Source organism: Emydura macquarii, unplaced genomic scaffold (assembly GCF_026122565.2).
Source record: "Emydura macquarii macquarii isolate MOO-44397 ecotype Brisbane River unplaced genomic scaffold, CSIRO-AGI_Emac_v2 contig_1348, whole genome shotgun sequence".
Classification (NCBI taxonomy): Eukaryota; Metazoa; Chordata; order Testudines; family Chelidae; genus Emydura; species Emydura macquarii.
Window position 1 is genome coordinate 5,591,846 of NW_027131485.1, and position 15,951 is coordinate 5,607,796.

The 15,951-nt window shown below is 42.9% G+C and overlaps 1 protein-coding gene across 2 annotated transcripts in view; it reads right to left on the reverse strand.

The window, feature by feature from the left end:
- The window catches only part of POLR3E (RNA polymerase III subunit E), a 37,308-nt gene that overhangs the window by 7,663 nt on the left and 13,694 nt on the right, over positions 1-15,951 (reverse strand). For both annotated transcript variants that reach the window (XM_067550960.1, XM_067550961.1), the window contains exons 7-18: positions 14,853-14,960; positions 13,440-13,489; positions 12,955-13,074; positions 12,408-12,493; positions 10,897-10,941; positions 10,721-10,812; positions 9,661-9,781; positions 7,990-8,071; positions 5,857-5,916; positions 4,749-4,906; positions 4,375-4,439; positions 2,318-2,814 (exon numbers count right to left, since the gene is read on the reverse strand). In XM_067550960.1, coding sequence (XP_067407061.1) covers positions 2,318-2,814; positions 4,375-4,439; positions 4,749-4,906; positions 5,857-5,916; positions 7,990-8,071; positions 9,661-9,781; positions 10,721-10,812; positions 10,897-10,941; positions 12,408-12,493; positions 12,955-13,074; positions 13,440-13,489; positions 14,853-14,960 — 1,484 coding nt within the window. The remainder of the gene's footprint in view (positions 1-2,317; positions 2,815-4,374; positions 4,440-4,748; positions 4,907-5,856; positions 5,917-7,989; positions 8,072-9,660; positions 9,782-10,720; positions 10,813-10,896; positions 10,942-12,407; positions 12,494-12,954; positions 13,075-13,439; positions 13,490-14,852; positions 14,961-15,951) is intronic.

Consider the following 15,951-nt stretch of genomic DNA (forward strand, 5'->3'; position numbering starts at 1 on the left):
GTGGGGGAAGGGTGCAACTACTCAAGGAGGTTAATGGATTTTCCTTGTGTGCAAACATCCTCCCCAGGGGACTGTGGAACTTCAAACCGAGGCTCACTCCAAGTGTGAGTGCTGAACGTGACTACGCAGCAAAAGAACGTGTCAAGGCTTCCCTTTCTCTTGCCCTGGCCTGTGACCCTGGAGTGCTAGATTGCCTGGAATCTCAGGCTAAAGGAACTAATAGCCAATTGTGTTCAAGAGCAGGTCTACCTGAAACTCTCTCTGGATCTCACCACTGTGCTAACTACGAAGCGTGTGTTTTGGCTTGAAGATATTATAGCGCTACCAAGCGGGTGCAAGCAATGTTCCTCCGCAAGAGACACGGCAGCCATTAGACTAACCTGCATTCTAAGTGCCTCAGGGCAGAGTCGATAAATCCTTCGTTTCTATGGGCGAGAACTGGTCAAGACTTTAACCCAGTTTTTAACAGTGCATTTTCTTTGATGGGGCAGCTCGGCCGCACCCCTCCTAGAGGGCCTTGTTTTAATTACCTCAGTTCATTAGTGTTCATCACTGGAGCAACTTCACTACAGAAAATTAACATGCACATACTGAATCGAGTGATGAAATGAATGGTCCTTGCACTGCTAAAAAGGTCTTGGGTTCCAACGGAGGCACCAAGGGAAGCAGCCCATGCCCAAGAAAGCCCTGTGCCCACAAGGAGTGTTTGAGATTAGTGTTTAAACTCACCAACCACCTCTGCCAGGGGAGGGGGCTTCTGGAGGAGAGGATTTAAGATGGTGATTGCAGCAGCGCAGGGACTGGATCTAAACAGTGGGATTTGCAACAAGGCTCACCATAAGCCAGGTGCTTCCAGGACCGAACAACGCACTCGCAGTCAATGTTAGACAACAGATGCCATGCGCCGGTGGGCCGGATGGGCCTAAAAGCCTCCACAAAGTCCCTTCAGTAGGGAATGTCTGGCTTTGAATCAGGTTCGATATTTAAAAGCTTCTTCTGTTACATGGTCCCTCTCGCCAGAGCAGCTTCCTCAGGAGTTATTTTTTAAAAACAGCATGGCCCCTTCATTCCCCCCGCAATATTTAAATAAAAATATAATAAAAGTAATTGACAAAGTTTCAAACCCAATCCACAAACCCAACCTGGCGACTCCACCAGCAGCAGCCTCAGCTAATGAACATCTGCAGTATGTGCAGCCACATCACATGGCACATGAAAGAAAGTGAGACCCTGCAATAGCCACAGGAGGCTCCAGGTGGAAAACCAGCCAGGATGGGCAGGGCTGCAGCCAGAAGACACTGGACAGGAGGGAGAAGAAAGTCCCCAATTAAATGATCTCTCTCACAGCAATACTTAACTCCCAGCTGCCACACTGTATACCTACCATGCACAGCCACCATACTATAGTATTCCTACCTCCCGGCAACAGACCTTGTTCCTTAACTCCAGATCCTACTTCTGAATTATTTCCTGCTCCCCTCAACTCTGTCTTCCTCTTGTACTTTCTGTCATGCCTCCTCCTTCAAGCAGCTCACCCTTCCCTTTTTCTCTCCCCCTAAAGGCAGTGGAGTCCAGCTTTTCTCCCTAGCTGCACAATGATCAGGACTGATACCTGGCTCGTAAACTGGTTTCCCCCTCAGGCTCTCTCTGCATCCACTACACTGGTAGTCCTCTTCCCTCCACTAACCCAGCTATCGTCATGCAGTGCTACAGGAACTCCTGGTTCTCACACAAACACATTTCCCCGTTTTCAGAAGCCACAGAAATGGGGAGCAGGACACATGAACTGCCTCCAAGGAAAGGAAATTCAACAGCCAACGAGCAAAGGAACATGGCACAGACACAGCATGTGTCCCCTGCTATAGTCTTCCCAGCCACCAGTTGTACTGCCAGGTGTGTCCTGCACGCCTGAGAAAACAGATACCATCGTTCCTCCCTGACGGTAGCCCTGAGAACACGCAGCTTGTACAGCCCTGGCTACAACAAATAGACCTGGGACAGTCTGGGATCTGGATCATTTCAGATTGCTTCATGGAATCATGAGGATAACAAGAGTGAAGCACTGGTTCCAGTACGTACGAAGCTGTACCTCCGAGTTCCTCTGAGCTGAGAAGGAGGGCACTGCAGGGGGAAAGCACACCAGCAAGGACTATGGGAAGTAGGAGGTCAACCTGACAAAGCCCCAGCTGCTAAGAGGGATATCTGCCCCAGTCGCACAGTCTGGATGGACTGTGTAGGTCACGACATGTTTAAAAGCACCCCAGTCACTCAGCACTTGTGCCCGTCCCAAAGTGTACAATATAAAGAGGATACTTACAGGCACCAAAATCTGTTTGCAGCCAGTGTCCAATACCATGTCTTGTAACATTTTGTCTGAAATGCCACTAAACAACGTGTGTCCAGGGGGCAGACTGGCTAAGTGAAGATTAAATAACCGTTTAAGCTCACTCAAGGTGAGAACAAAGTGTTTCTTAAACGTTATTGTCAGAAACGCTTTCAGTTCTTGTGCCACCCGATCCACGCACCCGCCTGGCAAGTGGCCATTTAACGAGTCCATGGAGTTCTCCTCCGAATGGATGCCATTGACCAGGCCATTGTTCATACTCTCATAGGTGGACGTGTCCATAGGCTCCTCATCGCTCACAGGCTCCTCTTTGATGCGGACACTGGAAATATCCATCTTGGATGGAGAGTCATTTGCTTTGCTCTCTGCCTTCTGCTTTTGGAACTCTTTCTCCAGCAGCCCGTAGTTCTGTTTGACTTTTGCTTTCGCCATATGGACCCTTTGTTCCCCAGAAACCAGAGGTGGATGAACTAGTAAGATACAGGAGTACAACACTATGTTAACAGAGAATCTTGGTGCAACCAGGGCATTTTAATTCTGCAGAATATTTATTAAACAGAATTTAGTAAATTAATGGCAGTGAATAAAGTTTACTCCAGAGAGCCAAGACCACAAACTGATTTCAGACTAGATTTTGTTTTTAAAATAACTGAACAAGCAAAGAAACATTTTAATAACCGTTAGCAAGACACTTGGGGCTTAACCTTTCAGAAGTCTAAAGCCAGGGGCCACAGGAAAACATGCTTGTGTGAGTGCTAAAGCCCTGTGTGAATCAGGAATTGCATGTACAACTGCACCAGTGGTGCACACATTTCTGCCTGCACCCCTAGACTTCTGACATCTGTGCAAGACAAGGTTTTTCAAGAGCGGCTGGATGCCCATAAAATCTGCTGCAAGGAGAGAAAACCAGCTGAAGCAATTGTCATAGCTCCCACAGAGATGTTGATTGCTTGTGACTGGAAGAATGGATGGGGAAGTGATTTGAGTGACTGCTGATCAGAGGGGAGGTGGCGAAACCAGCAGACTCTACCTATTAGGATATGGTTCATAGTATGAAAGAGACAGAGAACCCCTTTTCTGTAGTAACTACAGAGTCTGAAGATGGAGAGTCCACCCCTCCCTAATCTTGCTGGCTTTGCATAGCCATTCTCAGCAAATGCAGGTGTGACAGAGAAATCACAAGCTTCAGCACCCCGGGAGTAAGATAAAGTACACTATGTTTTATAGTAAACTGCATGCACATACTTAACGTCTATGCCATTAGGCCAGCTAATCCTTCTCCAAATAACCCACCACCTAATCCTTCCAAGCAGATAAAGTAGAGGGAATTGAAATGTATTGTGTGTCCATTTGTCAGTTCTGCTTACAGTCTCCATGGACTCCAATGTCTGGTAACTAGCCAAGAACTTAGTTCAATCTCCCTGGAATCTCAAGTTTTCACAAGCTCTTATGATTACAGAACAGCTACTTTAAACTTTCACTGGCAGCTCTGGTGGAGAATCGTCTGGAAAAGAGAAGGCCTTGTACCTCCTCAGACCCCATTAAACGAATTCTTCACTAATAGCTCAACCATCAGCCATGGCAGAACAGAGCAGGGGAGTTCTGCTCTTACTTGCACTGTTGTATAAACGGAGGTGCTAGAACAATGGTGAGGATACACAGAGTGCAGTGTGTGCTGGCTCTGCCCCTTCCCACAAATATTCCCTACTCTGAGGACTGCGCTGCCCTTAATGGGGAGTTTTCTTTGTAGAGTCAGCTATATTAGCTTTACATTACCCAAGGATTCTCCTATGCTGGGGAATCCTCAGCTGCCCCATAGGGCAGTTTTAAGGTTACTTTGTCCCACCTTGGAAGCCTAAATTCACCTTAATGTAGCTCAGGATCTGCCCCAAACAAAGGGAAACTGCAGACTCATGGGGAAGAAAACCCATTGCTCCACATTCAAAAATATCAAAGAATGATGCACAGAAATTACACTAGAAACACAAACGGGCGAGTACATTTCATAATAATCTTAACCATTAATATACCTGACTGTCCATCTTGTTTCTTTGGTGTCAAATGTTCCTTTAATAGATTATAGACTTTTTCTAATCTGAAATTAAAAAGAAAAAAAATACTCTTGTGTATTTTATAAGTTTGTGATTATTACACCCAAACACAGACATTTTGGCTTCAGCCTTTCAAAAATGCCAAAGGCTCTAAAGCATCTGGAGATGTACAACCACCCAGTGAAGTTGGGTGCCATGGAACAGTCCCATCACACAACTGCTCTTTAAAAGGGACCACCTTATGTGGAGGAAATGCAGACCAAAATACTACCATACTATAATCTATACAGTCATGGGATAGTTGGTACTTGTACATCTTTAATTTATTCCCCCCAAAAAAGCAAATAATTTACTTGGCCTGAATGCCCATCCACAGCATATGCTGCCTCTGAACCACATCTGGATGCTTTTTAACAAAGTCTTCATCATAAGGAAGCAGGAATTCCCAGCCTTTGTTTATTCTTGCAACCGACATGTGCTCTAAGAAGTCCTTCACATCTTCTGGGCAAAGCTGAAAGAAAGAAAAAGTGGAACGGGTCAGGGAACCCTCACTTTCAGCCATACAAACCTGGCTGTGATTTCACAAACTAAGTAGAGTTGAGCTGGATTAAGGTTTCGGTGGGAGACTGCCAAGAAAATGTATTGGCAATTTAACAGGAGACATTCTTCCCTCTGTCTCAGTACCAAGAGGGACCATATTTCACAGGGGATGTAAAAGCCAAGCAATAATTAATAGTCCGTGGCACTGTTTGCAAAAATAGTAGTGGAGGTATCCCCAATATCCTGAACAAACTGCACCGTGGATGATAATATTCCACCTATCTGAAGTTTAGGCTCTTGGGTGCTGTTACTGGTGCCTGCATGGCTGGCTGCTGTTAAAAGCCCAGAGACAGCTGCATTTCAGCTACTGGTGAAGCAACTCTCTTTGTACACATCCATCTCCATCACTGGCAAAGTGCACTAGAAAATTTCAGAATGTAAGATTATTAAATCTGTACATAAATTAACTCATTCTGTCTTTTTTTTTTTTTGGTGATTTTTTTTTTTAAATCCTTATAGTGCTTTTTTCACTCTTCTATTCCCATTTACTTTGCAGATACTAATGTGCCTAAGCAGAGGATTCAGAGATCAGGTGCTTGAGTTGCTATAAAGCAATTAAAAACTACCCTCCTCCAAGGAGACTGAAGGCTTTGATTCTGTCATGCATTCGCAGTCTCCACTATCCAGTACACATCAGTTCTCAGCCATTCTAAAGAAACACTCTCCTATGTTAGCAATAATGTAAATTAGCAGTGAAATGCGTCAAGTAATGTTCAGAAGTCAGCAATAAAATGGGTCACCACTGTGTGGTGTGCTAGGAGGAAAGGCTTGCATCAGTTTGAATTAGCTACAAATGCAGCTATTGACAATACCCACTGCTTATCATACACCTCTGGTTTAGAAAAAAAAATTGTCACTCACTTTCGTGACTGTGGCCACTTCCTTTCGCACAACCCAGCGATCCTGCGTAAACTTCCACATCTGGGGGGAAATAAAGGGGAAACCCCCCCACATATTTTAGAAAGCTGCATTACTAAAGAACAGGTGCACTGTTGTGACAATGGCATGATCAGAAGGACTGAAACCAGGAGCCTTTCAAGGATGCAGGGATGGGCAAGTTTCAGCAAGGCAGGTGGGTCAACTGGGGAAAAAGCAGACGCGGCATGGTCTATTCCTGTAGACATTTTCCTTGAATGATAACAACAAACACAAAACAAAAAGTCTGGAGAAATCGAAGATTTGCCTTGGTGAAGCTGTGGGCTGCATTTAGATCCTCTTAAATCTAAATTAAACATGGTTTTTAAAAAACAAACAAGACAAAACCCACCAATATTCAGAAGGCTCATTGTTATCTTTCTGTGACTTGACAGGCATTAGCTGGAGTAGAACTCAGGATGTTCTGCCACTTGCCCCACAGGAAATCTCCATGAGCTATCACTAAGAATGAAGTTTATATCCTTCTTATAGGATAACCAGTGCAGGACGCCCATCCTCTCCCTTCGGCCTTTCTAGAGCACCCAGTACTGTATGGACAGTGGGGTGTGCATGCCCTGCACCTGTACATGACATTACAGTCACTTAGGTTCCTAGCCACTGCCCCCACTCACTTAAATAAGCTTGGGCTAGTTCAGTTTATGGAGGTTTTAATATGTTTTGGAGGGTTAGGGGAGGGAATTTAAAGCCTTGTTGCTACTAATTCCTCCCTTCCCCACTCTGCCCTGTCACACTCTAGGGTGTAAAAAATCATGAGCAACTGGCTGGTTCTGTAAGTCCTTTCACCTTATTCAGCTTCTCTCCCCCCACATATTAATTCACACAGCCACCCCCTGATGCACTGGCCCATGCTTCTTTAAAACCACACGCAGTCACTGACTCCAGTAAAGGAGACAATTTTGACCATGCTTTCTTGCAATTATACATCGCTCCAAAAGAGGCGCCAGCTTTCCTGCAGGGCGCACTCTCTTCAACCAGAGAGCGGAACACACCACCTCCTCCGGGCCCAGCGTTACTGCTGCTCCACTACTCAGCTAAATGCAGTGGTTTTGGTCCTCCGGGTCCCCAAAACTTCAAGTGTGATACTATTGGACATTGCCTCATTCTTCGGGAATAAGAGTCACCCCTGAACTTGGGTCTTCCATATGGCGGCACATGAAGCAGCTGTTAAGATGTGTCAGAAAGTCAATTTTAATCACTGTCAGTTTGGGCTCACACAGGGACTATAGCGGCCACTAATCTAACAGCAGCTGACTGTCCATGGGAGTTTAAGAGCCACAGTTAATAATGAAACTGAGCTAACGTGCTGAGTGCAAATGATGGGGTGATCGGCTCTAAAAGGAAAATTACAGGCTTGTATCTGCCCATTAGGGATGGAAACCACAGAGCATGGCAAACGCTGAAGTTATTTAGGGATTAATTCTCCTTCGATTGTTTGTAAAGACAGTCTCCAGTTTTGTTCCCTGCTGGGGTTCAGTGTGTGCATGTCTTGTACTCATTTTAATTTTAATTTGCATGCATTGTTCAAGAAAGGTGCTGGATCAGCAGCTCTGGGACCGAAGCCCTTCTATTGAACAACAGGGCATGCCTAGTAAGTATGGTGCTTGCCTTGCAAAGGTCCTTCAATTCTGCCCTAGACGGATAAGCTCTGAAGGTGTTAGGCTGTTTAGTCTCCATCACCATGCAGCCCTCAGCCTCTCTGCTGAGCCTGCCATTAAGCGGGTCAGTGTGCTGGTGGCTTTATGTCCTATATTTTAAATAGGATAAATGTTTTTATTTGGTAGAAGACGATCTGACACCTGGATATGATTGACTCCCAATCAATCAATCAATCAATCAATCACATGACAAGTGACAATCTATGTCAATATTTCTATGTTGATTCTCTTTTAACTCCTGCAACAAAATCCGTAGGAGTAATTGAGAGATTATTTATTTGGAACAAACGTCAGACACAGAAGAACAGTGCAGGGTAGCAACGCTGTGTTAAATTATGCAACTTCATCTTATTTGGGTTTTGGCTTTAGCACTGAAAAACAAACAGAGCATATTTGTACTTACAACAAAATCTCTTCCCCGGCAAAGCACTTCTGCAGGGACTCCACTGTGTGGGCTAGAGGTATCTTTTGGATAGAGGACATCACTGTTAATTAAAGGAGGAAATGATTATTATGCATGGCAACTAAATATTATTAGTGAGGATTTTTAACATAGCATATGTGCCCTGAAGTGCCCAAATGACACCTTTTATCCAGCCAAGTTTGTAGGGTTTCCACAAATTCCAATGAAGTTAAAGCCCTGTGTGCATTAAAGGAATTCACACTGTGTGACTACATCAGTGCAGTTACACTAGTGCAAAGGGGGCTTATGCCAGTGAAGCTTAATTTGACAACAAATAGAAATAAGTTGCACAGGTGTAAACTGTATGCTGGTACAGCACATCTACGTTAGGAGTCTGCCCCACCTTAGCTACATCAGAATGAATTTCCTTAAATGTACAGCTGTCCAAAAGTGTCTCATCAAATGCTTCGGGCTACATGGCTTCCCCACGCAACCCTAAGGTAACATTTAGCCAAAACGCATCTACAGGACTTAAACTGAAATAAAAATAAACGAATAAATCAGGATTTAAAGTGAGAGATGCTATAAATTCCACCCCTCCCCCAGGCACTTAACACCCCATCCCATTTGGACTGAGAGACTAATTAAATTACATCCATCATCATAAGTGGTCTCCATGTTTGCTGTCTCCAAAGCCCCAAGGTCACTCCTGATTGTGGGTCTCACTGAGCAGGTCAGGGCAAAAGATGTTTTTCACCCTTGCAGTAAAGACTCTATTAGGCTAATTTTACACTTCAAACACTTTTCTCCATTGGAAGATGAAGGAATTGTAACAACCACAGACACACACAACAGTACTAGCACTTACTACAACATAAACACCCGTGTGCCATCAGTCTGGGGGCCTGTAGACAGCATTAGCTGGCTTAAAGCATCCTTTGTGGAGTGGTTTAAGGTGGAGTCCATCTGTCTCACTATACAGGCTATTTATGTAGCAGCTGCAGCCCTAGGTCATAGGTCACCAAAGCGCAGTCCACGGGCTAACAGCCGCCAATGAATGTGAACGTGACTAGTGCTCACCCTCATCTTTATCACAGACATGTGGCCTACAGAGGAGTCCGCAATTCCCAGCACAAAATAGCCTATGTGGGTGAAAAGGACCTGGCATTTGAGACATGGAGTCTCACAGGGATGCCCTACTGTATTAAAGATGAAGGTGATTACAACAGAATCCATTTTATGGACAAGAGGTGCACCCAGCAACCTACTCTAGATTTATCAAATGAATAAACCCTTCCAGAGACCAGCCCTCAGTGACAGCAGCAATAAACCAGTGCTGAACCTACGCTGAAGGAATAAAGATTTTTCTTCCCAAGAACTGAAGTGGCTCAATACACAAACAAACAAAAAGATCTTATCACCGTTCGATACAATTTTAGAGAGGGCAGAGGCGGAGCTGTAATCATTTAACATCAGCCCTTTGACTTCTGCATAACAGCCTGCTGTAACAGGAATTGCATTTAATCAAGCATGTAAATAACTTGGGGTTTAAGCACAGACACGGTGCTTTCAACTATATAACAGCAGCCAAAGGTTAGTGAGGATTCAAAGTCATTGTTCTGATCCACTCCTACCAGGAACATTAACATTTGATGACAAAGAACAGCATACCTCTTTACTACCCAGTTTCCTTGGACCAGCATCGCCACCTGCTGTATACAGCGTAAAACTGCAGTAGAATCGGTCCCAGAACCCAATAAACTCATGAGGTTTGCAAAAGGCATGACCTTCACTAAAGGAAAAGATGAAACACACCATTGTTTAAAGATTCTCTCAGTGGTTTATTCAAACATTCATAGGAGGACTTTAAAAAAAAAAAAAAAAATCTAATACACAGATTTTATTTCTTTTTTAATATAAAGACTCCCCCCCCATCTGTTTACATTGAAGTCAGCAGTCAAAAACATTTCACATCTCCCAAAAAATAACGGCACTTTAGAAAAAGCATTCCATTTCAATCAGTCTCGTATGCACTGAACACATGTCAGGGAACGCTGTGTGCAAGTTAATTGGCTCAACTGATCTCAAATTAATACATTGATAAAAGAAGCCATCTATGCCTTTGCCATTCCATTTTTTGAGAGAGACTGAGTCATCTGACAAGACAGTAAGACCCTGAGACAAAAACTTTAGCATCTGCTATTGCCAAATCATCAGCAATCCCAGAAAGATGGGATAAAGCTGTCTCATGCTACATGCAAGAAGCACATATTACTGAAAATCTTCCAGGGGAAGAACAAACAAAGCCAAAGTGGCAGGTTGCTGCATTAAACTCTGAGCTAAAATTCATGCTTAGACTCCACTAGCCAGCAGTGGATCAACAAAGGCAAGTGTATCCTGAAAGCAATAGGAGTGGTCAGAGAGTGGAAGTTATTACAAGGAGTATTCCTTTGGTTGCACATGCCAAAATACAGGTGTCAGCTTTCCAGGTAGTCATGCATCTATCTTCCTTTCTAGAGGAAAGGCATACTTGATTGGCAGTGGAAACGATGAAGGGGTGCTACTGAGTCTGAGACCTAGCCATAGACCCAACAAGCCACACAGCCTCTCAGCCCTATAGGACAACAGCAAAGACACTGCCAGGAAAGTCTACTTATCTGAGGAAAAGGAGGATAAATCTCAGGTCATGAAAGGGCGTGAGGAAATGGAAAGTTTTAAAAATATCACATACCATTCTTCATCAGGATCTTAATCTGATCAGCAAGGGGTAAAGTTCTCAGCTGTGCCATAGAAAGCACATTGCTTGGAGCCACAGGTTTGTCTCTGTAATTAAACAAGCAGATCTGTAGCCAATGAAAAACAACATCCAGGCAATGTGATGTTAGGACATTCTCTGCAAACACTTACTTCTCTTCCTCTACACTCGGAGGCATCAGCATAATTAAGTATTCACTAAAAGAAGAGAAAACATATCAGCCTTAAATTACTTGTATTAGCATTTTCCAGGTTAAAGTACAATGATCTCCTGCTTAGTACAATTGTATTTACGTGAAATCTAAAAGTAAATATTAGCTTGCAAGGCCTTTCTTTTCAAAGAAATTCAGTGCTAAAGAAATGTATGAAGACTGTCATTATATCCACCAAGAACATTTAGTTTACACCTGTTTACTACACTTTTTAGCGTGTTGGAAGAAACCAAAAGCACTAAATTCATTCTGTTACCAGTAACCAGTGATCAAGATTTCTACATCACATTCCTTAAATTTAGTGAAGGTGAGGAAAGATGGTCCAGTCTTTGGAATGCTAGACTGGGACTTGGAAGATCAGGGTTCAATTCCCTGCTCTGCCACACATTTCCTGACCTTGGGCAAGTCTCTTAGCCTCCCTGGGTACGCCTACACTGCAATCAGATGCCCACGCCAGCTGACTTGGGCTTGTGGGGCTCAGGCTAAGGGGCTATTTAATTGTGGTGTAGACATTTGGGTTCAGATTACAGTCCGGGCTTTAGGACCCATGCGAGGTAGAAGGATCCCGACTGCAGCCGGACCCCTAATGTCTACACCAGAATTTTAAACAGTCCCTTAGCCCAAATCAGCTGGCATGGGCCAGCCGGGGGTTTTTAATGGCACTGTTGTGAAGGTACTACATTAAAGACTGTGAGACACTCAGACTATAGTAAGGCCCTTAGATACACAGTAACTCTTCTCTATTCTACCTGTGCAATCCTTGTCCACTTCAGTGTGTCTGAGGACAGAATCTCGCCCTAAGAATTTTTCATAGCAGACAGTACAGTTCATTTTAAAAATAACCCACCAACCCCATGAGTGCAAAACACTCTGGCCTGCTTCTTTCCCACTATTGGGCCTTGCTTACCCCAGATTATAGCAAAACCACAGTAATTATTGCATCCTGGACAGATTCCTGTAACCAGCATGTAACCCTTTTCTCCATACAACTACTGCTACCAAAAAACAAATCTGAAGCTGAAAAACAGTCACTGTAAAGTACTGAACATCTCTATTAAAAATAATAAAATAGGTTTTGTAAAACTCTTATCAATAAAAGTTGTTGGCTTGGGGTTTTTTAAATGTTCACAGTATCTGATTTTGATTGACACTTTCCCTGTCTGCGTTTGTAACCCTGGTATTACAGAACTGTGTTAGCACATAAGAACTAGAGTTAAACTGGTTTAAAAACAAAAGTGGCAGTGACTAGTTTCACTCTCTCAGCTGAGTGAAATACAACAACGAAAACCCAACTTAAATCATGAAAAGTCAAATTAATTTTAAAATTATTTCTGTCATAACAACCTACTGTTGTGTAATACAAGTCAGACTTTTAAAGACTACATATGATTATCAACCCGACAAATATTTAAATATTGCAACTTGTGTAGGATACTAGACCAAAGTTTTTACCTGGGAGATTTAATTAATTCAGTATTCTCTGCCATGCCATGCCCCTGACTGAGTAAATACTGGCGCTCATGTTCGGAACGGCTGTCCTGAGAGAGATGGGCGAGGAAGAGCAAGACTCAGTGCAATGTACAGTAAATGTACCAAATCTCAAACAGTTTAATTCTTCATTCTCATGCTCTCCAGCACTATTAAAATCTCATGCTCATTATTCTACATGTAGCTATTGCACTGTGTAAACATCACATCTCGGTAACGGACACATTACTTTCATACGGCTGCACTGAGATTGACAACATGGGGAGCTTGAGTTTGTATTATTTTAAAACACTGACACCTTTACACTCTTTGTTAGTTGACTATGACTCATGGCAACAAACTAATTTGATTCTCCTGAGCACCTCCTTATCTAGTGCCTTAAAATGCCCGGCCCACAAGCAAAGGCCTCGGTTTGATTCTCAGACTCAGAACCCCCATGCATGTTGCTGACACAGGAGTTTGCTCAGGTTCATGAGCATTGAGGCCTCCAGAGCACCCAGAACATACCTACCCTTAAACCATAATAATGCAGATGGACCCAATGCTCTTCAGCTTGTCTCTTCTGCAGGAACTCGTAGGACTGAACACGTCGCTGACGAGCTTGTTCAGTCTCTGGTCGGGAGAATCTTACCTACAAGATTTGGTCACCATTAACTACAGTCCCCAAAACTCTCAAAGTGACACACTTTAATCTTGCCCTAGCACATGGCATGATCTGCAAAAATTTGTTTGCTCTATAAAGGAAATGCATTGAACGGCAAAGCCAGGGTACCAACAACTAGGAACTAGCTGAACTAGAAACGCTCTTTTGCAAGAGTCCTGTGCTTATTATCTCACAGGATGACTTGACTAGATAGGTAACCTTCCTGTTCCCAAGCGGAGGTTTAACTGCCGAGCATCAACTGCAGTTTAAACCCTTTCCACTCAGTATGGATTGTTATACTCTGATATTTCAAGAAACTCTGCATAGCCAGTAATAAGGAATCTCAGACATACAGTAATTTGTTTGATGTCATCTTCAGCTTCATCCTGGGATGAATCGCCCCCTGCCAAAAAAAAAAAAAAAACAAGCCAGGAAAATGAAATTAAAAATACCATCAATATGAAGCAGCCACAAGAGAGTTTATGATTTTTCTGAGGCTTAGTCCAGGAGAGAGAGGCATGGCCCAAGCACAGGACCAGAAGCCAGCCATTTCAGCTCTATTTATAGTTACCCAGGTACTTCTAGACACTAAGAACCTCAGAGTTACGAACACCAGAGTTACAAACTGAACAGGCAACCACACGCCTTGTTTGGAACTTGAAATGCACAATCAGGCAGCAGCACAGACAAAAAAACAAAACAAAAATACAGCATAGTACCGTATTAAACATAAACTACCAAAAAAATAAAGGGAAAATTTAAAAAAAGATTTGATAAGGTAAGGAAATTGTTTCTGTGCTTGTTTCATTTAAATTAAGAGGGTTAAAAGCAGCATTTTTCTTCTGCGTAGTAAAGTTTCAAAGCTGTATTAAGTCAATGTTCAATTGTAATCATGTTTTGTTCAGAGTTACTGACATCTTGGGAATGGAGGTTGTTTGTAACTCTGAGGTTGTTCTCTCTCTCTCACCACTACAGTATATGAAACAGACAGACAGACACTCTTCACAACACCCCTGTGAAGGATGGAAAAATTACCACCACTGGGGGAAGTCGAGGCACAGAAAGCTGCAGGGACTGACCCAAAAATCACACAGGAAGCTTGAGGCAGAGCTGGGACTTGAACTCGCTCTGACACTGAGCCTTTGTTTTTGGGTAAGTTATTTAACCTCTGTGTCTTGGTTCCGCCATTTGTTAAATGGGGGAATCTCAATATGGTAATGTACTGGCGAGTGTATATACCGGATGCAATCAGAAATGCATCATTGTCATAAGATCTACAAGGCTAACGCATAATGGAGACTCTCCTTTAGCTCTAGAGATAGGAGCCTGTGTTTCTGGAACAAGAAGATCCAAGTTTAATTCCTGTTGATGCAATCACGTTCTAGATGCCCATGGAATGCAGCATAGTGACAACTGTGCAGACCTAGATGGCTACGGATGTGTTGTAACACTTTAATTGACAGAGGCCTTGGGAGGATGAGTTAAAATTTGTGCTGCACAATGAAAAAATTATTGTAAGTTTTATTATATTCTGCCCTCCAGGTGTTCATGGTCTTGTGTTATAAACCTTCAATTCTTTTGACTGTTAAAACGAACCATTATTTCCTGTGAGCCAATCATTATACATTGTTATACTTCAAAAACACACAATGTTTCCTCAGCTATGAAGAGCTCTTTCCAGTAACTGCATAAAGTCACTATAACAAAGTCTAAAGAGAAGCCAGATTGTTCCGTAACAAAGAAACCACAACTTATAATGTATTCACCTTCATTAGCAGCTTCTCTTTCTCGGTGTTTGGCATCAGCTTTGTCCAAATAGGAAAAACTCGGCCTCATTTGTAGAATGCCATGTAGTGGAGTTAGGTGAAGTTCACCTGAAAAAAGTACAGGTTATTTTCCAAGGCCTAAAATTGGCAATTTTTATTATCCCATCATCTTTGTAATGTCACAGTTTAAATCTTAAGATAAAGATTTAATAAATTTAAATGCAGAGTGAGAATATTAAAGGGAAGATTAATCCAGACTTCAGTATTTCAAAGAGGTATCAAATCTGAACCCCTTAATCCAAACTTGCCCCTATAATTTGCTGTGTAGGTAGGATCCAAACCTGGATAACCCAGGATAGCCCATTTTCTGGATAACATATGGCTCAACTTTCACAAGAAGAACCATCCTAATAAGATATTCACTATAGAAGATGCGAGCTTGAAATGAAAGTATTTCACACAGTCAGGTGATCTTGCAAGATTTCTGCCCTTTGTGGCCATGAACAGCTCATGAGATATCAGTACTATTGAATCCAATCCCTACTTGTGATTTGGCTTTGAAACACACCCCCAACCCCAGAGTCTAAACCTAGTCTGGATCTCAGTAATGCCTTTTTGTTCCTTCTCTAAGTAAGGTATCTCTGCCACAAACTGGAGAAAAATACCCAGTGCTGGCTCCACAGCATCCAAAGTTTCCAACAGCCCCTGGTCTTCCACACCAATAATGAGCATTTACATCATTATGACAGCAGCAAACTCTGAACAAGGTGACATAAAAAATGTACATAATACAAATCTCAGGAAATTCTTGGGACATCAGTACTCCCAGAGGTTTTCAAAATACCAAGCAAGAGGGCTGGGGGAATAAATGAAGGAGCAGAATGTGTAGAGTAAGGGAGAACAGCAGCAGAGAGACTGAAGTGTATTTATATAGAATATTAAATAACATCCCCTTCAATGTACATGGTTTCAGGCTATAATTCAATGTTAGGGGTCTGGTGGCATCTACAAGCCCTACTGGCTTTGTTGCCTCGTTTACAGTGCCACTAGAGAATCTTGAAGGAATCTCAAGGACTTTAAAACACTCTAAGTAGTTCAG